The following is a 20,633-nucleotide window of genomic DNA, read 5'->3' on the forward strand; positions in this document are numbered from 1 at the left end:
CATGCGCAACAAGAGAAATTCCAGCATTTCATCCCCCATCCCCTGCAAATAGCTGAATGCGGTGGTTTCATGTACCCCCCAAATAGATCTCAAGCGTTTTACTTTCCTGTTTAGATTAAATTGGAACATATTTTGCTTGCCTTTTGTCTATTCCTTTTTGTATGTGCGAAAATTTTATCTAATGTCGTAAATTTCTGTTTTGCCCCCATGACCGGGGAGAAAATGTTTGGTCCGGAATTTTACCCACCACCCCAAAAAACATTGTCCGACGAAGGAACAAAAAACAACAAATGTATGAAAATTGTGGTGTTGACTAAAAGTGCACAGAAGAATTTACATCCACCCAATTTCTCCACTCTTTTCTCTCTAAATTTATTTTGTCTATTTGCGTTAGGTACCTTTTTCATACGACCAGAGGGTTTTTTGTGCTTCATTTTAACAGGTAAAATGTTACGCGTGAAATTAAATAAATTGCGCAAAATGTTGACAAAAATTTGAGGGGGTGGATTCTATTAAAAAAAATTTAATCTATACGCCTATGTCTATCTTTTATTAAACGTCCTCTTACATTTTTGTGCCTAATTGTTACATTATTCATTACTTTTCATTGAATTCAGAAAGATTTTCCTAAAATTTAATTTCTGCCTCCATCTATGAAAACTGAGTGATGAAAATGAATAATTAGCGAGAATTTCAAACGAATTCAAGGAAATTTAACTAGAAAATTGTTCCAGTGAATTCATTTGTGCTTTGTGCACAAAAAATACACCATGATTCACTCTCTCTAAAAAGTCATTTCATGAATGCCCATTTTTTTGCGCGGATTTCCACACACATTTTAGCAGAAAGAAAATAATTTCCACATGAAGCGTAGAAGAAGAGTGTTTGCCATTAAATTCAATTTTGTAAACACTTTAAAATTGCTTGCAAGATTGATAAAATTAGCCGGTGTCGAATGAACGACTCATGGGGTGAATTAAAAGAAAACTTTGGCAACTTCCTAATTAAATTACTTCGCCATACAAGTTTAGTGGTACTAGTTAAAATAAGAAAAAATCTTCCACATTGCAGAGAATTTTGTACCAACCAAGGAGAATAAAAAAACGAAGCTTGAAGGAGAAATTTCCATTAGTCCAACTTGTCTGGGAATTTCACTTTAGGGAAAACAATTGAGCGCTTTTTTTTATTCTTCTTGTTCTTATCTACCTCTGAGTGGGAAAAAGTTGAGAAAAATTCTATGCGATGAAATAAAAGTGGGAGGAAAACCATAATCAGTCACCGAGAAGTAAAAGACTCTCCATCGTGGGTAATGAATGAAATTTATCAAGAACTTCCCCACCAAAACAGCTTTTCCCTCTCCTATGCTTCTTATATACTTTTACTTACAAACTTGTGGCCATTCTTTCTCCTGTTCAATTACATTTCATTTTCAATTTAAAGCTTGAGTGGAAAACTCCATTTATTTCGAGTATTTTCAATTTTCCTTCTCTCTCTCTCACAGACACACGTCCCGTTAAACTGCTTTTGTGAACGAAAATCCTTTAAAACTCATCCAATTACAAGGCGCGTTCCTTATAGATCCTAGAATAATTTATATCTATAGCGGATGGAAAATTCATTGCAGGAGCAAAAAAAATTGGGAGCTCTTTCAGCATTTTCACGGGAAAATTTAATGCCTCGAAAGAATTTTGCAGTTTTCATCAAGAATTCAAAAGGTTTAGGAGAAAGAAAAGCAAAAGAAGGAAAAATGAAGAATTCTGACTAATTTTTCATACCAAAATCTCCCTATATCTCCCTATAGGTGTATATAAAATATATAGGTGGATGATTGTGGGAATGATAAAAGTACGACGGAGCTTTTGAATAATTATGCTGATGGTTTTCATTGTCAATTTAATCACAAATGCATTAAAACAATTTAATTATTTTAAATAAAAAAAACTTCAATTTCAATAAAAAGTAATTTTATTAAAATTTCTTTCAGAAGCATTTCGATTTATGCGGTTGATTTAGTTGAAATTAAGTGAGTGAAATTGAAAACCAATTTTCCGCATTTTACATAAACTTTTTATAAATTTAATTGAAAAGATAAAAAAGTCAATTAATACGTGAGCATAAAATTAAATTTTTTTCCTCATTAATGAAATTTCAATTAACTTTGTACGTTACAGAGCTTTAAATTTAATGTTTTCTTTCAAAGTTCAAGGAGGAATCTTACAAAGAGTTAGTTTGTGGTGTAAATTAAGAAAATAAAAGTAAATGAAAATTCCTTTGAGAAGTTTAACTTTTTCCCAGTTACAATTAAATGTAGGTAGTTTGAGTTTGTTGAATGTTAGAAGATGTAAAGAAAATAAGACATAAATGAACCTCTTTTGAGTTTCTCATTCGTATCTTATTGCAAACTTATTTTAATGGATAATCCAATGAGCATAACAACTTGAGGAATTTTGATTAATAAGAACTCGGAAACAAAGTCCATGAGCCTTGAGCACTCTCTTTTAATGGCTTTAACTTTTTCTTTCAAAGCTTAACGATATATAGCTCTTGGCATTATTTTATTGCTTCTTTACTTGAAAAATCTTATATGTAGGTGAGAATTCTTTATTTTATGCTTTTTGCATTATTTTTTTTTTAGTTTTTTTTTAATAGAGGAGTAAGTTTTCTTTAGAGAATTAAGGGAATTTAGTGAATACAAATTTATCAACAATTTCAAGTAACTTACAACCAGAAATGAATTAATTTTGAAGGAAAGGAGCCCATGCGCTTGATATGGGCGAAGTACCTAATTGATGGAAACGCAGAAAACAATTTTAACCCACCCAGTCTTGTAGGGAATCAAAAAAGGATAAAGAATCGCCAAAAATATCACCATTTTCCACTGGGGTCACAACGAAAAAAGGCAATAAAGTTTTGTGAAAATTCAAAAAAATTGACCGCCATTCGCCATTTTGTTCATTTCAATGCATGAAGCATATGTTTCAATGCTTCGTCAATATGAGCTTGTCGATGGGAGTTTGACATTTCATTTTTTTGGGAGAAAATAAAAAAAAATGCGTATTTTTTTGTTTAATTATCGTGGTAAATGTGTTTTACGTGTTGTTCAAGAGTGATTTTTATATTTGAATACCTGAAGGATGAATTCCCGCACAGTTTGTGACCGTCTCAGCGAGCACATCATTGGTCGTGGAAAAGGTCTTGGGAAAGGTGGTGCCAATAAACATCGTAAGGTTTTGCATGACAACATCTAGGGAATCACAAAACCAAGCAATCCATCGTCTTGTCCGTCATGGTGGTGTGAAACGCAAAGGATTCCAGCGCAGAGGATCTCTAAATTCGTGAAAAAGCCATCTTCAAGACGATCCACGACCAATGTTTTTGGATTGCTTTGCTTTGTAACGAGAGATGTGCTCGCTGAGACGGTCACAAGTTGTGCGGAAATTCATCCCAGGTATTCAGATATAAAAATCACTCTTGAACAACACGTAAAACACATTTACCACGATAATTAAACTAAAAAATACGCATTTTTTTTTATTTTCTCTCAAAAAAAAATGAATGAAATGTCAAACTCCCATCGACAAGCTCATGACGAAGCATTGAAACATCTGCTTGATGCATTGAAAGAGACAAAATGGCGAATGGCGGTCAATTTTTTTTTGAATTTTTACAAAACTTTATGCCTTTTAGCTGTGATTCTTTCTTCAAAGAAGCACAGCTTCTGTGTACACTCCAAAATGCAAAGTCGTCAGATCGGGCTCAAACTTGGGATGAGCACGAATTAGGGTCCCCACATTCCAAAAAACGTATGCGCCAAAAATTGGTCCGGCCGGCCGTCCGTCCGGCCGTCCGTCCGGCCGGCCGGAACCTTTTGCTAAATTACAAGAGAACGGTAATAGATAGAGACTTGCGGTCAACGGCAAAGTTCATATATCGGGTGGAAGACATCCGATTATGACGTCAGATCCGACCCCCCACCCCTCCGTCCGCCATTTTGAATAACCTCAAAATTTTGTTTTGCCTATATCTCAGCCCCTGTAATAGCTAAAAATCTGAAATTTTTATATGTTGTAGGGGCCATCAAGACCTTTCCAACGATACCTCATTTTTGAAAATCGGCCAAGCCGTTTAGCCAATATGGCCGCCACAATTTTTAATCGAAAATCGACCATAACTTGAGAACGGCTTGACCGATTTTGATCAACCCGGGGTCAAATGAAAGATATTAATGAGCCCTACAACTGCTCGGAACATTGCAAGTTCAAAAAATGACCGCAAGTGGCGCTAAAATCGAAAACAAAATTTTCGATGAGTTTTCGATGAATATCTCGAGCACCGCTTTATAGAATTGCTTCATATTTTGATATGTTATAGTTGGCTATAATATCTACCACCATGCCAAAAATGAAGAAAATCTATGTAGCCGTTCCGGAGATATCGCGTTTTAAAGTTAACATGTCATATCTTGAGTTGCATGACTAACGCCCCGCGAAGCGGGGCGTTTTATATATACACATATAAAAGTAAAGTGAAATATATATATAAATGTATAGATATATACATTATATATACATATAAAAATGCAAAGATAAATATATATAAACTGCAAAGATAAAAATTAAATATAGCATGGATGGAACAGTATAAAGCGAAAGAACGGTAAGTAAAACTTACGGGCTGTGATTCTTTCTTTGTCAGTGAAATGTGAAGATGGCTGAAAATTGGGGATGGGCAAATTTTGAGGAAGGCTTTCTCGCGTACCGAATCACAGCTAACGCCCACGATTAAGGCATTTCACAAAATATCTGCGCGTTGGCTGTGATTCGGTGCGCGAGAAAGCCTTCCTCAAAATTTGCCCATCCCCAATTTTCAGCCATCTTCACATTTCACTGACAAAGAAAGAATCACAGCCCGTTTTCGTTGTGACCCCAGTGGAAAATGGTGAATATTTTTGGCGATTCTTTATCCTTTTTTGATTCCCTACAAGACTGGGTGGGTTAAAATTGTTTTCTGCGTTTCCTTCAATTAGGTACTTCGCCCATATCAAGCGCATGGGCTCCTTTCTTTTATAACATTTCCGTAGAATTTTTTCTTAACTTCGTGGAAATTCTTCTTTAAAAACAAATCTTCCCACAAAATGTGATATTGAAGATTCGGAAACATCATTATCGCTTTATCACAAAACCCCTAAATCACTTAAAGCTTTTTCTTTTTGAGTAACAACAAAAAAAGAGGAAAGAAGAATGAGCTTTCGGATCTTTCCTTTTCCGCTGCTGGAGCTTTTTTGTGCCTGTGTGCACAACAACCAGAAGGTCTCTTGAACATCATTATTCTTTCGTTTTGAGAAAACTTTAAACGGAAAGTACTTTTGTTGGATTTCCTCATAATTTTCTCGTGGCGCTCGCTTGCAACAGACACAGAGCGCGCCAATATATTTTTATTTATCGATTATTAATATAAACAAAGTGAAAATTCCCCGACAAGTTTACCGAAAAATCTATTTTCGTTTTGCGGCGATGTAGCGCGGAGATGCGAAAAGGCATTTTTGCTATACGCAACGCAATCCCCATACAATTGGGATGAAAATTCACGCGTGAGATTTTCCTCATTTTGAAGAGGTATGATTGTGATTTTTCACATCACTCCACCCCCGCGCCATGGGGGCGCCAAATATCACCCTCACCCCCTCTGATTCTGGGAGAATTGTAGTTGAGCAATTTGCAGCTGAAAAGCACCATCAAGGCTTCCACAATTAATAATGGACGAGGGGCGTTGGAATTTTCACACAGCCCCGACGCTTTTCCATGAGAGAGAAAAATGGGACCACTTTTCGGTCAATAGTCCTACGATGCCTTTTCTTTTTCCACTACCTCCTCCTACCAAACCACCCCCCCCCCTCGTCTTTCTTCACCCACATACCCTCCTCATTTGCAGTGACGACGTTTTTCTTTCACGAATTTTCCATCTTTTGCCCATCTCATCAGCACACAGACACTTGAGAAAATTTTCCCTGTGAGAGCAGCTTTCGTCCCGCACAGCTTTTTCGGGGAGGAAAAGAAAAATGGACTTTCAAACACACACACTCATACGGAGAGGAAAAAAGGGTCTGTGCGGGGTGGAAAAGCTTCTCCACATTTCTAAGCGCTCGCTCCTGGTGGAATCCAGAAGATTTCTTTTTACCGGAAGTGCACCTTCATTTGCTTTGCATTTTCCACATCATTAACTTCCTGCCTAAATACTAAACACGCAAACTTTCTTCTTTTTGATTATTGGGAAATTCAATATTGAACACCACACGGAGAAAAACTCAGGGAAGGAAAAATTAGGCAACTTCTCTTTTTTTTTTCTTTTCACCCCACGCACGAACGAAAAACACCAACTACTCGTGATGAACTTACTGCGGAGACTGTTGGAAAATTGGGAAAAGCTCTCAACTGGGCTCCAAATCCTCTCTCCGGCGAGTAGGATTACTCACGCAGGCGCTCTCTTCGCAATTTTCCACGCACCCATCGTGCTCCGAGAGCAACAGATGATTTTCCAAAATGCACATTTCTCTCATTCTCTCCGGCGGGTGGGGGGGGGCGGGGGAGGAAAGCACATCGTGTTGGAAAAGCCACGTTTTCCAACAAGATGCGTGGAGTGGGTTGAAAAGCAATATTTCTGTTTCTGCACAGGGTTGGGATTTTTAGCGATAAGATTTTTTTTAAATTAATTCTTCAATTTATGATTTTAATTTTTTGGCAGATAATTTTGCATTAATTTATTCCTCATTTTAGGGGTCTTTTCAAAGTAAAGAGGATGTTAAATTAAAGTTAATCTTGAATAAATTAATAAGTTTATAATAATTTTACAATTTAAATTAATAAAGAAAGGATTTCGTAGCTATGCATTTCTACACCGTTGGTCCGATCGCGATGAAAGGTACAGAGAGTGCTGATACCAGGCGGTTTTCACCAACGATATTCATTTCCCCCCAGAGCCCCCCTTCTTAGCTCCCCCATATATTTTTCATGCTTTTTTGACTACTTTTTGAACTTGGCGCCTTTTTTGGTACATTTTGTTGAAGAGAAAATGAGATGGATGCATTTCACCACTATCCGTCTCCCTCACACATTCAGTTTTTCGCAATTTTCTCGCGTTTTCCGTCGAATTTTCCAGGGAAATTGTGTTTTTTGTGACCAGGAAAACACTTTTGAATTTTTGGCATCAAAAATTCCAAAAGTCACGAAAATCCATTTCCGGGAAAAAAAGTGCGTGTAAAATCCCCAACCGTCAAAAATTTCAAATTTTTAAACCCAACCGTCAAAATTTGCGCGGGCCCCAAATTCCGCACAGAGGAGCTCCCCGAGGGTCCCGAAGCACCCGTAAGTGCCCCAGGAGCCCAAAAAATGCGTTTTACGCCAAAAAATTGGCGGAAAAACAAGAAAATTCGCATTTTGGAAAAGGAAAAAAAAAAGTTCGTTAAAGTTCAAATCTTATTTTTTGTACCAGCCGTTATATGGCGCTGTTTGGTTGGTTGAAACGATGACGTCACTCACCTACACAAAATGCCAAAGCGAGACGAAGATATTTTTCTCATGCCCTCTCGTTCTTGCGGCTAAACTTATTTTAATTTAAGAGATATTTTAGACGAGTTTTTGAATTTCGCTCTTTTTTTACCCCTGAAAGTAGACAATTTTTCTGAATGAAAACAATAAGAAGAAGAAGAAGGAAACTGATAAAAATAGGAAAAATAATTTGTGAAAAAACCGGAAAATTGAGTGAAAATGGTTTTGTTGCGACAAATTTCCTCAATTAAAAGATTATTCCCTCATCTGAGTATCAAATTAACCAGAAGAAATGCTTCTAGTAAGTTTCTAAAGACATTAAATTGAGCAATTAATTTTCATCTCATTCACTTTTAAAGGCTCATCCTCATTTCTGGAATTCCACCGGGAATGGCCAGAAAAGGATCTCAGGGATTTCATGAAAGACATGACTGTGATTCCGGATTTCATCTCGGAGGCAGAAGTATCAAAAATCCTTGAAGAAATTGAACCTTACCTCAAGAGAATGCGCTATGAATTTGATCATTGGGATGATGTAAGTGGGATCCTTTTCTGCGGAAGCTGCAAAGTAAATTAATTTTCCAGGCTATTCATGGTTTCAGGGAGACTGAGAGGCAGCACTGGTACCCAGATAATAAGGAAACCATCAATAGAATTAGGAATTTAGCCTTCAAAGGGGAAACTCTGCCCCATGTCCATATTCTGGATCTTGCTGAGGAGGGAGTCATTAAGCCACATGTCGACAGTGTCAGGGTAGGAAACTCACTTAAAGGAGCTTAAAAAATAAGAAATTAAAACTTGCTTTACCTTTAGTATTGTGGCTCAACCATTGCTGGAGTGAGTTTGCTGTCGGACAGTGTGATGAAACTCGTGAGGATTGATGAGAAAAAATACCAACAGAGTCCTGAAAGTGACTACCGGAAGCAACCCGATAAGAATGATGAAAATCCCACGGATCCTGGGTACTTTGTCAATATCCTCCTCCCTGCAAGGTCTCTCTACATCATGAGGTATTAGTCTGTTATCTCTTATCACAATTTTTCCAAAAGAGTTTTGAGAATTTTGATTGAATTTTCAGGGACACCGCGAGATATAATTTCACCCATGAAATTCTTGGCAACAATGAGTCTTCCTTCGGTGGGAATCCTGTGAAAAAGACAAGGAGGATTTCAATTGTCTGCAGAAATAAACCAAAAGATTTTACGTAGATCATCAATGAAGAATGTTTTAATAAAAAATTCTTTAAGATTATTTTTTTGTTTTTTTAATGATCCGACTCATTTTGTTGATAAGAAAAAGACTTTTTTCCTGTATCGCAGCATATATTTCATGGTAAAATATTTCTACAATTTTAATTATTATTATTTCTCTTTACAAAAAGTGTTTTAGACTCTATATTTTTTTTTATATTGGTTTCTATTTCACATCATTTCGATTGTTGCGGTTTCTTTTTAGAGACAAAAAAGGTGTGTGAGCTGCACGTCTTTTATCGCAATCCATCTGGTTAATCATTGTTCCTCCTCTGATTCTCTTTTATCTATATTTATACTTTAATCACCTCATAAATAACTAATTTATTAGACACTAAATTTGAGAAGTTTTCTGTGGGGAGGATTTTCTTTGCGTCAGCCAAGGATGAGCTTTAGTAGAGAATTTAATTTATTATATAATATTTTTAAGTTTTTCGCACATCCTTTGCATCTAAACGCCAATGATAAATCCATTAAATTTTTTTTACACAAAGTAATTTCTTATTAAAACAACTTCTTAATAGCACAATAACACAAACATTCCAAGTTCGTAAAGATTTTTTTTTACAAAGAATTTTTTCTCTGGGGAGCTGAAAGTCTAAAAGAAAAATTTTACGCGCGTTCTTTAACCTTTAATCGCACTTTTATTGTTATATTTCTTTTAACAAATTCTTTTTTTTTTGTTGATTTATCCCTTTGTTATGTTAATTTATTGATTGTTTGTTTTCTTCTCACCTCTCTCAGTGATTTGCTATTATTATGTTATTATTTTAATCAAACTATATTTCTCACTGAAATTCCTCTAAAAAATGAATAGCTAGTTCATTTTTTTTTAATTAAATTCTAATCTGTGTTTCATAGAAAACTCTCTTCTGCTGCTTATTTAAAAAAAAAACTACAAACAAAACACGGAAACTTAATGAGAAAAAAAATATTCACATTTCTTTAAAGAAAAAAGAGTTAAGAAAATCTTGCTCATTCTTTGAATTCTATGAGGCAAAAGAGGACTTTGTAGTGAACTCATTAACAAAAAGAGAAAAATTCTAATAGGGCAATAAAAAAATCAGTGAAAGGATAAAAATAAAGATGAGCAAGAAAATTTGCATGAAAATTCTGCAAGAATCAAAATATTTTACATCTTGCACATGGGCTGCATCTCAATTGAAGCCTCTCCGTTCTTCTCAATTTTTATTTTTTTTTTAGCTTACCACTCTGCATCTCCGTTGGACTTTTGGAAAACATAGTCCTTCCCACCGATATTCATAATACCATCCTTGAGATAGAACTTCCATTTGTTCCGTGATCTTGTGATCTGAAATCAGAAATTTTAATTTTACTTCATCATTTCAAAATGAAAAAAAGCGAAATTTTCATTGAAAAATTCCCCCTATTAAATCATAATTAAATTTTACTGAGAATTCGAAAGGGAATTTCAATTATTCGGCATTTTTTTCGCCCCTTGTTAGAGCAGGTGTTCCCTTATCGCACTTCCCGTTCATGTCTTACCTTATCATACTGGCACACGACGACGTTGTCTGTGTCGAAGAGATCCGCCGCATCCTCGTCCGTTACGTCGTCTTCACTGTTAAGCGGCTCCTCTTCTGGGCCCCCATCGCCATCGGCATCGTCTGGATCATTATCCGGATCGTCATCATCGCCATCCATGTTGTCGTCATCGCTCACGTCACTCCCATCCTCATCTGATGTATCTGCTGCTCCATCCAGTTGTTTCTGTATTGATATTGAGCCTGCAAAGTAAATAAGAAAAACCTTTATAAATCCATTCTTTCTTTCTGTGATGAGAAATAGGGATCCTCCACTTACCCATTGTTTGATTTTGAAGCGTGGAATTGACATGCTGCTGCAATACTGACGACGCAATTTGCGGTGGTAGGCTCATGATGGACGATATAATGGGCCCATTTAGCATCTGATGCAGCTGATTTTCCTGCAGTGCTGATGCCGGCATGTGAATGGTGAGGACACGTGGCTCTGAATTGGGTACTCCCGCCTGAGCCGGCAGCGTAATCTGCACCGGAATCAGTTTATTGGGATCCAATCCCGCCACAACGGATGTCGATGTTTGCTGTGGCTGTGATGTTGTTGCGGCTGTCGTTGTGGCCGCTATTGGGGCCTTTTGGGCAGCTGTACTGCTACCATTTTGGCTTGTAAACGACTGCCCCGCAAGGGTCGTTGATGCCGGTGGACTGCCATTCTCCTCCTTCACCTGCACGAGTTGCTGTTGTTGTTGCTGCTGCTGCTGCTGCTGTTGTTGCTGTGATGGTCTCGATGCCTTGGATTTTGTTCCATTTGATTGTGGATTCTTGTGATTTGACTACACGAAAAAAAAAACTCTTTAGAATCAAATTTCTTTCGCCTAAAAGACATGGGATTCTCTAACCTTTGAATTTGATCCTGATTTCACACCACTGGCCACATTAGGTGGTGGCTGTGGATCTGGATTGTCCGGCACAACTTCAACCGCCCGGCTTGCAAGGAGTTTATTTGTCCAAATTTGCTTCAGCTCCTGCAGTACCTGTTCATCAACTCCCTCATCTAGGAAGGCATCCCTTACGCCACTGATGACATCATCAATTACTGTGTTGTACAGTTTGAGCTGAAAGAAATGGAAAACAAACCTTTCAATTTGTCTCAAAAATTCTCCCAGATAAATTCCTCCCAAAAAGAAATCGAATCTTGTGCTCCCGAGCCCAACTATTTAATTCTCTTCGGCCACAATTTAGCCTTCCCACAGCCACGGGTAGCCAGCCAATAAAATAAGTGACATACATTGAACGATTAAAAACACTTAATTGCATTTTGCAGAAACAATTGGCATGGAAGGTTTTTTCTTTCAATCAGAAACTTTCGTCTCACATTTTCCTCGCTTTTCGCCAAAGTTTTATTTTTTTGCGTGACGAGAGAAATTTCTTTGGGTTAATTTTCAAACAATTGTAAACTCTTTTTGAGTTTTAGAATCTCTAATCAATGTATTTCCCTCTTTTCGCGCAAAAAATTACGTAAGAGATTAGCAAATTAAATAGTCTTCCAGCTTATTCATAGAATTCCTCTCAATCTGCGACTTTTTTGTCATGGCGAAAATTTCCCTGTAGGACAAAATCAATATGAAAAAAAAAAGTAGCAAAGAGAATTCTTTATCAACTTTTCTTTGCGTTTATTATATTTCTGGAATGCTTGGGAGATTGCCCTGGCGCTTTGGCATATAAGAAAAACTTCCTAGATAAATAAAAAATTGCGATTTAATGCCCTGCTTTGGGAGCAAACAAAGAATTTAAACCCAAACAACGTTAATTTAAAAAAAAATGAACACAATGGGAGAGAAAAATTGCATTTTGCAGTGATATGAAATTTACATTGGGTGGTTTAGAGCTGATAAGGTGTTGAAAATGTGAAGAAATCTCACTCCCACAGTGAGCTCTCCATGTGCTGCACAAACTCTTCCAATAATAAACAATCAAAATGTACAAGCAATAGACCATCCAGCTATGAGTGAGGAAGAGTGGTGTGGTGGAGAGGATCTATCGCCACCGATTCGATGACTAACGCACGTCTCCACGCGATAATTGCTGTGAGAAAGTCCCCATTTGACTCACAGCTACACCACACACTAAACGGGAGCTCCCGTGCGCGAGGAAAAGTGCCAGAGGGGTGACATCGTCCCAGAAACTCCCCATTAATCTTTAATCGCACAAATGTGGGGGAAAATCCTCATCTTGTACCTTCTCTCGTACACTGACCCCGAATAAGGTAAATTGAGCCTTGCTTGAATCCCCCCAAAGGGGTTTCTCAGAGCTTTTGGATAAAGCAACAAACAAAAAATCTACAAAAGCTGCTGAAAAGCTTTTAGCGTTGGAAATAAACTCTCTGGGAGAGCAGAAAGAACAAATTAAATGCATTAACAAAATGATAAACAAACAAATCAAGAGGGGAATTTTATTAAGCACTGCAGTGTTTAACTTTCTTGTTATTATTATCTTAATTAATAAATATATTTTTGAAAAATAAAAATACTTCCGCGTAGATAAAAATAAAATCAAGAAAGTGGAATTTTAAGATTATTTTCTCTGGTATTTGGCTAATTAGGAGGCTTCATCGGGGGTCTTTAAATGTTTTAACTTCTTAATTTTCTTTTTTATTTATTTATTTTTTTTTTGAGAGCAGGGAGGACAAATTTTAGGAAAATGACAAAGAATTCGCTTTCCAAGAATTATTTAATAAAAAAAAATTTCAGATGCATTGCAAATTGGAACCTATTTGCCCCCTTGCCGTGGTTTTTCACTCAAAAAAAAAAACATTTTCTAGGCTTGCGGAGCGTTATCAAAATCGCTCTTGCGGTGAAAGCTGTTGGGAGTTTTCAGCACCACATACTCGTGGATTTTCTTCTCACCCCCCCCCCCCCCACCAGCTGTTGACCAGAAAAGGAGAGGTCAAACACACTTCTGAGGGCTCCAGAAGAAACTTCCGGAGGCAAGAAAAATTCAACATTTTGGGACTATTCATCATCGCTTTTGCGATTGAATGCTCTTGACCCAGATGGGGCGGAGGCCTTGATGTGGCACAGCCGGAAGGTGCTGGCACACACGGTGAGAATGCATTTTGTGCAAATATTACTGCGACAGTGTGCTGAATTTTCTCCAAGTCGAGGGCTTTTGCAGGTAGAGAAAAATAAATGTACGTGAGCTTCAAGGTTATTGCGAAATTACGCGATTGAGTGGCGTTTTTTTTCCTCCTTGCCCTCCTCATGCCCCCCTTTTGGGGACGCCCACGGGAGCGGTTCCGTGATGCGCCAATTTTTACAACACACACAGCTGGATGCATTCACACCCGGTTGGTGCCCCAATTTTTCCCGCAGCCATCTTCATAGCGCTGCGCCCCCATTTTCGCTGTCTCGCCATGAATTGTAATTATTTTTGCGTCAGGCCCCCCTCAACTCACCACAGTCGTAAGGCTGAGTGCCATTTTGCTGCCCCCCGGAGGATTCTCTTCTTCCCTTCAGCAGGATTTCCTTGCTAATCGGATGTGGTTGCTCTCCCGATCACACCAACCTCACTGCACATAGCAAAATGACGAAGGAGAATCTGCGGGCTCACACTAAATGCAAGCCAACTTTTTCCCGTCTCACTGAAATTTATACTTTCTGAGAGGTAATGCGTCTCCTCACTGCGCCGATTCTGCAAATGCCACACATTTGGCAAATATGCTCATTGATTTGCACACGAAGGGTGACGAAGGCGCTCGACGAATGAATCATTTGTTTTTCATCGAAAAATCGATGGAATTGCCGGACCCGGGATCCGGAAATCTTTTCAAGAATGCTCCTCCAGGTTTTTTAGTCTTCCTGGGCTTCCCAAAATCTTACTTATGAATCTCCTCATCAATTTTTGTATTCATAATTAAAATACTATTGGGATTTTCCTACAAATCTTGCATTTCCTATATTACAGGGATAAGAGGCAATTATATTTAATCATAAATCCTTCAATCCCACGCATCCTTGATCTTTAGACATTTTAATCGCTCCTCAATCGTAATGTGTGGCTTCCTCTTCAACTCCAACGCGTAATCCTGCCACTTTGACATCTTTGCTTCATTCTTTCCCAGTTCCTTCGTATGTCCAGCTGATTCTTCCTGAAAATAGAAAAAATTACCAAAGACAAGTTAGTCAGTACTTTACTGGCTAAAGAAAACAATCAACAGATTCAAGCAAAGAAACTCACAATCGTCAGATAAGGATGTCGAAGGTACAGCATATTCTGCTCCATGAGATCATACTCTACTCTCAGCCTCTCCATCGCTCGTTTTGACACTCTTTTCACCAGGCGATCCTTTCCCCTGAAGATGTGCCCATTGACGGTCCTCTTGAAGAGGCACACCAAGGAGAGACGCATTTTTTCACCAAAAAATAATCCAAAATCAAAACAGAATCTTTCAGTACAAGAAAAAAACTTTGAGGTTATGTTGCTTAGCCCTCTGACGGTACATCGAAACTTTATTTCAAACGCTACTACACAAAAACTACCGGACATCCCAGCTCCAGGAAGCTGGATTCTGTGTGTCCAGTACACGCACAATTCTCTACCAATTTGAATTACAAATAATACTTTATCTTATAATGCCTAAGTTTGAATGTGTTGAGTGACAATGCCGCTGATAAATAAGCCTTCAAAAATGTCTCCGGGATGCTTATCGCCTCTTCTTCTTCCCGCGATCATTTCCAGCAACGTCCGATTTGCGTTTCTGCCCTGATTTTTGCTGACCTGAGCTCGATTGAGATGAATTTCCACCCTTGTTGGACTTTTTCTTCTTCTCCAGTCGTTCCTTCTCCTCCAGCTCTTGATTCTCGCGCTCAATCAGCGTAATGAGGGTATTGCAGCGTCTCTGAAGCTCGGATGCTGTACGAGATTTCAGGAACCAATCAAAACGAAATTGTGGAGCTGAACGAACTGCAAAGCGAAGCTCCTCATAGACGTTCTCCTTGTCAAATCCAAGCTTGTGCAACATGCACACAAGGAAGCGATCTTCCTCCTCTGTGTAGTTCTTCCCCTTGTTGTTCCCGTAGGAAATCCGGAGCTGATGGAAGGGTGCCCTGTAGCGAGACATTTTCCCATCGAGAGCCTTCTTAATTGATGCCCGACGTTGGATTTTCGCTTCGCCACGTTCAATTTGCGCCATGATGCGCTCAATGTCCTGCAACTCATGGCAGCGCTCCCAGAAGACTGTGCTGTACTCCACCACCTCCTCGGGAGTCTTTCCCTCTACATCCTTGGCAATGTTGTCAATATCATCACGTCCATACTTTTCATTTGCCTTGATGAATTGATTAAAATCCCGCTTTGTCCAGTTTGTAAAACCTTAAAAAAAGAAAGTTTTAGAGATTCAAGAAACCATAAGAAAAATCTTCTTTGTGTGGGAAATTACCTTGAGTCAGGAGAGATTCTTTCTCAACCACTTCCTCCTCAGTCAGGGGTTCTGCATCGTCAATTTTCCTTTGCTCCTCACGCTGAACTTTTGCAGCATCCGGACCTAATTCTTGATTCTTCGGAACCTGAAAGAAAATCAATCATTTCAATCTCATCATTCAGCTTAAAATTAAGGAGAATTACAAACCTTGTAGTTGAGTGTCTTCCGGAAGTAATAAATCTCCTGATCAAGGATCTCAAAGAGTCTCGGAGGGAAGAATTGAAAGTCCTGCACGATTGGCTGTTTGGGTGGACGTGGAGCTTTAGGGGCTTTGGGTTCAGACACTCTGAGCGCCTCACGGAAGTACGCATCGACAGCATAATTTGCTTTACGCTCTCGTTTTGGGGGCTCAATCCAATTGCCCATTGTCATTGCCTTCTGCTTCTCACGATAATCCTCTCCCTCAAATTGGTACACCGAACTCTCTGTCCCTGTGTCCATGGTGAAGTTCCGGAGAGAACTCTCACCCAACTGCTCCAGCTTCTCCTTCTGCTCATTCGTTTTGGCCTCTCCACGTTCCAGAATCGTATCAATGTCCTCATCTGTGATTTCGGAATCTTTAGACGCAAAGACGTGGTTTGCTCCGAAGCGAATCATATTTAGCATTTCATCCTTGTTCAATTGGCTTGATTTATTGTCCACGAGGCGTCCCTGCTGGATCACAAGCTTATCCAGACGAAGCTTAACCTCAGCTCGCTCAACAATTTTCTCCTCGACGGTGTTCTCCGTGATAAAACGGAAGACACGCACCTGCTTCTTCTGCCCAATTCGATGGGCACGATCCATAGCTTGAAGATCCATCTGTGGGTTCCAGTCAGAGTCATAGATGATGACCACGTCCGCTGTGGCGAGATTAATTCCCAAACCACCAGCACGTGTGGACAGCATGAAGATGAATTTGCTGCTGTTCTTCGCATTGTACTCCTGAATCTGCCTATTTCGATCCTCATGGGGTGTCTGCCCATCCAGGCGACAGTATTGGTAGCCCCTCCAGAGGCAGTAATCCTCCAGGATGTCCAGCATACGGGTCATTTGGCTGAAAATCAATACACGCGACCCCTGCTCTTGCAGACGTGGCAGAAGCTTATCCATAATGGTGAGTTTGCCGCAATTGTTCACCAAATGCTCATCCGTAGTGTACGGTGGTCCTGGTTCTGCTCCATCGAAGAGATATGGGTGATTTGTGCACTTCCGGAGTTGCATGAGAATATTCTGCAGGCGCATCTTCTCAATCTTCCCAGCTCCATTGACAATGTCAATATCCTTCATGAGGACCTTCGTGTACCATTCGCGCTGCATCTTGGACAACCCGACAAAGATCTTTAGCTCCTTCTTGGGCTTCAGCCTCTTCTCCACGTCAGACTTGAGACGACGCAGCAGGAAGGGCTTGAGGACGGCATGTAGGCGACTCACGAGGGAATCATCACCCAAGCATTGATTGGTATTGAACCACGAATCAAAATCATCAGCACTGTTGAAGACATCCGGTAAGAGGAAGTTCAGCAGAGACCACAATTCGTGGAGATTGTTCTGCAACGGTGTTCCTGTGAGTAGGAGACGATTGGCCGTCTTGAATTCTCTGAGGATTTCGCTGAGTTTGGATTTTTCATTCTTAATTCGGTGAGCCTCATCAATGACCATGTAGCGCCAGTTGAACTTCTTGAAGACGCTCTTCTCACGAATACACATCTCGTACGATGTTACGCACACATCCCACTCGCCGGGCATGAGAACCTCCCGGATAAAGGTGTTCCGGGTGTCTTGATCTCCAATGAGGCAGACAGCTCGCAGTGAGGGGCACCACTGATTGAATTCATTCATCCAATTCTGCAATGTTGACTTGGGCACGATTACAATGTGCGGTCCGGGATTGTTGCGGAAGTGCTTGAGGTAGCCCAGCAGGGAGATGGTCTGCAGTGTCTTTCCTAGACCCATTTCATCAGCTAGAATCCCATTAATTCCATTCTCGTATAGCGAGATCATCCAATTCAGCCCACGGACTTGGTAATCACGCATCTCGCCGTGTTTGATGTAATGTGGCGAAGATTCAAAACGGAAGATTTCCGGGGTCTTTGTTTCCTCAGCCAGGAGTTCCTCATCTTCCTCCTGTTCTGTTTTCCGGTGTCGATGACTGTAAAAAAATATTTTTTATGCAATATTTCTGGCTTTCTCTTCCATTTCTTTCTTTTTTTTTTACTCACTCTGACACATCGACTGGTGGTTGCTCAGCTTTAGCCTCCTTTGGCTTCTTCGGACGGCCAGCTTTAATCTTCAGAGGGCTACTCTTGGGCCCCGTATTGGTCATAAAGTGAGTAAAGATCTCCGTCTGCTTCAGGAGATACTCAAACCTCTTACTCCTGTCTGTTTCAATTTTACAATCAAAATCCGTCTCCTTCCCCTTTGAGGATGTCGTATCGGACGTGGAGCCATTCTGGAAGAGCCCAAAAATGCCAAATATTTACAAAAAGTACCAAAATAACCTTCCATAAAAGAAAAAAAAATCCCACGAAATTCGCGAAGAAAATTTCGAGCAAAAAAATAAGACAAAGACCCGACGCCATGAATTTCACCATGGAGGAGAAATTTCTCGCTTCTCCTTCGCATTTCCTGGCAGGATTCCCCGCATTTCCGGCTAAATCAGCCAGCTAAACAAACTTGTCAATTTGCAATGCAGTTTGCTTTGGAAATTCGTTGAAAATTTTGTGCAATAAACAAAAAATAGCCCAGACGACAGACGCATGGAAATGCAAGCGAGTTTTGAGCTTTTCCACGGAATTACTCACCGAATTTTCATTGGTTTCTCCAGTATCCATTGTTTCCTCCTCCTTGCTCATCTTTTCACGCTATTTATCGCACTATTTATCCGGGAAATTCGCTAAAACTTGGAAATTCAGCAAAAACGCGAGAGCCGCAAATGTTAGACTGAAGTTTGCTTCAAAAGCAATACAGTATGCATCAAACTTCACGCAAACCGAAGGTACACGAAAAAAACGCGGGAAGAATGTGAGGTTATTTGATGGAAAAGAGTTCGTTGAAAAAATAACGTATCCCTAAAAAATTCTTATCAAACCTTATCGCCCTTATCGCGAATTTATCAGACTAAAAGCAATTAATCGTGTTTTATTGTTCTCTTTTATTGACTTTAATCAACCTTGATAGTGTCACTGCTATTTGCACGGCGGATCATCAGAATCTGCGTGGTCTACGGCGGTGTTTGAACGGTGATTTGCACAAAAAACTCCAATCCTTTCGCAAGCTTCACGCATCTTCTCTTCTGGAATTGTGATGACAATCCGTATGTAGTTGGGGTAGCAGAAGCACTCGCCAGGTAAGCCAAAGACACTTTCCTCCTCAACTAGGGCCTTGATAAATGCCAATCCGTCCTTGAATTCCGGGAAAAGGGTCAGATCGATACCCACCATCATGTACATTGCCCCTTCTGGCATCACGGGCTTCATGCCTTCAATCTCTGAGAGCATCTCAAATGCCACTGTTGCAGTTCTCTGGAAAAAGAATTTTTTTTTATTAGTTTCGGGTTTTCTTAGTTTTTTTTTGGGAATATTTACGTGAAGTTTTCCATTGACTTCGTCATAGAAGGATTGTGGGGTGTTCTTGAGGATTGCAGGTAGGGCTCCTTGGATGACTGTATTGGCACACAGGGGAACTCCACTGAGTTTTGCCAGTCCATCTTTAACATCCTTTAGAACACCTCCTCGATCATTTATAACAATCCATCCCAGGCGCCATCCTGGAGCCAGGTAGCGCTTCGATACTCCTCCACATTGCAGTACTGGTACATTCTTAGACAGTGGTGCAAGAGAATAAAATTTCTTTCCCGGGAAAACGATATGTTCGTAAATCTGTATGAGAAAAGCAAAAAATAAATTATAGTGGAATTTTATGATCCTTCAAGCTTGTAAAATCATGTTCATTACGCAACACTTTACCTCATCTGCAATGATGGGCAAGAAATATTTTTCCGCCAAGGCTATGACATCCTCAAGGTGACTGCGACTGAATACAGAGCCACAGGGATTGCTCGGATTGATCACGACAATTGCCACAGTATTCTCATCAATGAGACTCTCCATTTGCTTGAGATCAGCCTCCCACTTTTGATCTGGAAGCAAATTATACTGTCGCATCTCAATATCCAGAGCCTGCGTAACAGTCTGGAAGATGGAGTACCCTGGTCGAGGGCAGAGAATATTCTGTCCAGGATTTGCTAGAGCCACAATAGACATCTCCACAGCTCCTGAGCATCCATTCACGATGTAGACATCATCTGGAGTGATTGAGTGCTGAGCACGATTCATATGATTGGCAATAGCTTCTCTAGCTGCCTTGGAACCTATGAGCTGACTATAGCCATTATTGCTGTGATCCGAAGCAGCTTGAATGACGGCATTCTGAATCTCTGGACATGCTTTGAGATTCCCAAAAACCGTGGGGTCACCAATTGAGAGAGGAATGAGAGATTTTTTTGGATTTGGCTTGATATCCATGAATTCAATGATGGTCCTCAGAGGGTTGTACGTCTGTCGTGCACGCCGAGACACCTCAACACGCCACTCACGACGCTTCTTCCCGTGCACGCCATTTGCCTCATTATCGACTTTTGTACCATTCTGAGCACTCACAGACATTATATCACGTCCACTTGATTTTTTTACAAGAGTGTTTTAACTAATTTTCACGTAGCACCTGAGGATCTATGAGCTGCCTACACCTTAATTAGAAATTTTGAACACCTTATTGATTTACTCTGCAATTATTTCTTCAATGAACTGGTCTTCTAAGGGACCCAGCTCTATTTATAGGAAAGCTCATGCGCGAAAGTACCTCGTCAGAGAGCCAT

General features: G+C 39.8%; 6 protein-coding genes across 13 annotated transcripts in view; 1 reads left to right on the forward strand and 5 right to left on the reverse strand.

The window, feature by feature from the left end:
- LOC129786882 (voltage-dependent T-type calcium channel subunit alpha-1G) overlaps positions 1-6,405 on the reverse strand; it is a 57,638-nt gene extending 51,233 nt beyond the window's left edge. For 3 of the 6 annotated variants that reach the window (XM_055822152.1, XM_055822173.1, XM_055822137.1), the window contains exon 1: positions 6,178-6,405. The gene's annotated coding sequence lies outside the window, so the exon portion shown is untranslated. The remainder of the gene's footprint in view (positions 1-6,177) is intronic. The other 3 variants (XM_055822165.1, XM_055822144.1, XM_055822159.1) reach the window with 1 other exon arrangement.
- A 1,284-nt stretch (positions 6,406-7,689) lies between these two features.
- LOC129786989 (alpha-ketoglutarate-dependent dioxygenase alkB homolog 7, mitochondrial) lies at positions 7,690-9,701 on the forward strand. 2 transcript variants are annotated; one of them, XM_055822265.1, is made up of 5 exons: positions 7,690-7,845; positions 7,904-8,079; positions 8,130-8,297; positions 8,358-8,554; positions 8,623-9,701. In XM_055822265.1, the coding sequence occupies exons 1-5, from the start codon at positions 7,764-7,766 to the stop codon at positions 8,750-8,752; spliced, it is 753 nt and encodes a 250-aa protein (XP_055678240.1). In that variant the 5' UTR covers positions 7,690-7,763; the 3' UTR covers positions 8,753-9,701. The 2 variants fall into 2 exon arrangements, with proteins under 2 accessions (XP_055678240.1, XP_055678245.1); XM_055822270.1 differs by lacking the exon at positions 7,690-7,845 and having other exon boundaries at positions 7,965-8,079; positions 8,147-8,297; positions 8,623-8,795.
- Positions 9,702-9,979: 278 nt separating this feature from the next.
- Positions 9,980-13,994, reverse strand: LOC129786981 (transcription initiation factor IIA subunit 1). The gene is made up of 5 exons (XM_055822252.1): positions 13,751-13,994; positions 11,196-11,411; positions 10,619-11,129; positions 10,301-10,542; positions 9,980-10,106 (listed from the first exon to the last, which is right to left on the reverse strand). The coding sequence occupies exons 1-5, from the start codon at positions 13,772-13,774 to the stop codon at positions 9,999-10,001; spliced, it is 1,101 nt and encodes a 366-aa protein (XP_055678227.1). The 5' UTR covers positions 13,775-13,994; the 3' UTR covers positions 9,980-9,998.
- A 229-nt stretch (positions 13,995-14,223) lies between these two features.
- LOC129787004 (uncharacterized) lies at positions 14,224-14,841 on the reverse strand. Its single transcript, XM_055822282.1, has 2 exons — positions 14,533-14,841; positions 14,224-14,443 (listed from the first exon to the last, which is right to left on the reverse strand). The coding sequence occupies exons 1-2, from the start codon at positions 14,839-14,841 to the stop codon at positions 14,294-14,296; spliced, it is 459 nt and encodes a 152-aa protein (XP_055678257.1). The 3' UTR covers positions 14,224-14,293.
- LOC129786937 (chromatin-remodeling complex ATPase chain Iswi-like) lies at positions 14,769-18,717 on the reverse strand. The gene is made up of 5 exons (XM_055822205.1): positions 18,559-18,717; positions 17,977-18,206; positions 15,923-17,906; positions 15,734-15,860; positions 14,769-15,666 (listed from the first exon to the last, which is right to left on the reverse strand). The coding sequence occupies exons 1-5, from the start codon at positions 18,607-18,609 to the stop codon at positions 14,999-15,001; spliced, it is 3,060 nt and encodes a 1,019-aa protein (XP_055678180.1). The 5' UTR covers positions 18,610-18,717; the 3' UTR covers positions 14,769-14,998.
- A 171-nt stretch (positions 18,718-18,888) lies between these two features.
- On the reverse strand, positions 18,889-20,633 carry LOC129786956 (tyrosine aminotransferase-like). Of its 2 annotated transcripts, XM_055822231.1 has the most exons (3): positions 19,723-20,633; positions 19,342-19,635; positions 18,889-19,278 (listed from the first exon to the last, which is right to left on the reverse strand). In XM_055822231.1, exons 1-3 carry the CDS (start codon positions 20,419-20,421, stop codon positions 18,943-18,945), a joined length of 1,329 nt encoding a protein of 442 aa, XP_055678206.1. In that variant the 5' UTR covers positions 20,422-20,633; the 3' UTR covers positions 18,889-18,942. The 2 variants fall into 2 exon arrangements, with proteins under 2 accessions (XP_055678206.1, XP_055678200.1); XM_055822225.1 differs by having other exon boundaries at positions 18,889-19,635; positions 19,723-20,560.

Source organism: Lutzomyia longipalpis, chromosome 1 (genome assembly GCF_024334085.1).
Source record: "Lutzomyia longipalpis isolate SR_M1_2022 chromosome 1, ASM2433408v1".
In the NCBI taxonomy this organism is placed as follows: domain Eukaryota; kingdom Metazoa; phylum Arthropoda; class Insecta; order Diptera; family Psychodidae; genus Lutzomyia; species Lutzomyia longipalpis.

Excerpts from the sequence above, each read along its gene's own strand:
- LOC129786989 (XM_055822265.1), top strand. The coding sequence starts at position 7,764 with ATGGTTTTGTTGCGACAAATTTCCTCAATTAAAAGATTATTCCCTCAT. Across the intron at positions 8,080-8,129 it reads AATTTGATCATTGGGATGAT|GCTATTCATGGTTTCAGGGA; the intron begins GTAAGTGGGATC and ends TTAATTTTCCAG. Across the intron at positions 8,298-8,357 it reads CACATGTCGACAGTGTCAGG|TATTGTGGCTCAACCATTGC; the intron begins GTAGGAAACTCA and ends CTTTACCTTTAG.
- LOC129787004 (XM_055822282.1), bottom strand. The coding sequence starts at position 14,841 with ATGTCCGGTAGTTTTTGTGTAGTAGCGTTTGAAATAAAGTTTCGATGT. Across the intron at positions 14,444-14,532 it reads GACATCCTTATCTGACGATT|GAAGAATCAGCTGGACATAC; the intron begins GTGAGTTTCTTT and ends TTCTATTTTCAG.
- LOC129786937 (XM_055822205.1), bottom strand. The coding sequence starts at position 18,609 with ATGAGCAAGGAGGAGGAAACAATGGATACTGGAGAAACCAATGAAAAT. Across the intron at positions 18,207-18,558 it reads GAGAAACCAATGAAAATTCG|AATGGCTCCACGTCCGATAC; the intron begins GTGAGTAATTCC and ends GGGCTCTTCCAG. Across the intron at positions 17,907-17,976 it reads CCACCAGTCGATGTGTCAGA|TCATCGACACCGGAAAACAG; the intron begins GTGAGTAAAAAA and ends ATTTTTTTACAG.
- LOC129786981 (XM_055822252.1), bottom strand. The coding sequence starts at position 13,774 with ATGGCACTCAGCCTTACGACTGTG. Across the intron at positions 11,412-13,750 it reads CACTCAGCCTTACGACTGTG|CTCAAACTGTACAACACAGT; the intron begins GTGAGTTGAGGG and ends CATTTCTTTCAG. Across the intron at positions 10,107-10,300 it reads TCGTGTGCCAGTATGATAAG|ATCACAAGATCACGGAACAA; the intron begins GTAAGACATGAA and ends TTCTGATTTCAG.
- LOC129786956 (XM_055822225.1), bottom strand. The coding sequence starts at position 20,421 with ATGTCTGTGAGTGCTCAGAATGGTACAAAAGTCGATAATGAGGCAAAT. Across the intron at positions 19,636-19,722 it reads TGCCCATCATTGCAGATGAG|ATTTACGAACATATCGTTTT; the intron begins GTAAAGTGTTGC and ends TTTCTCATACAG.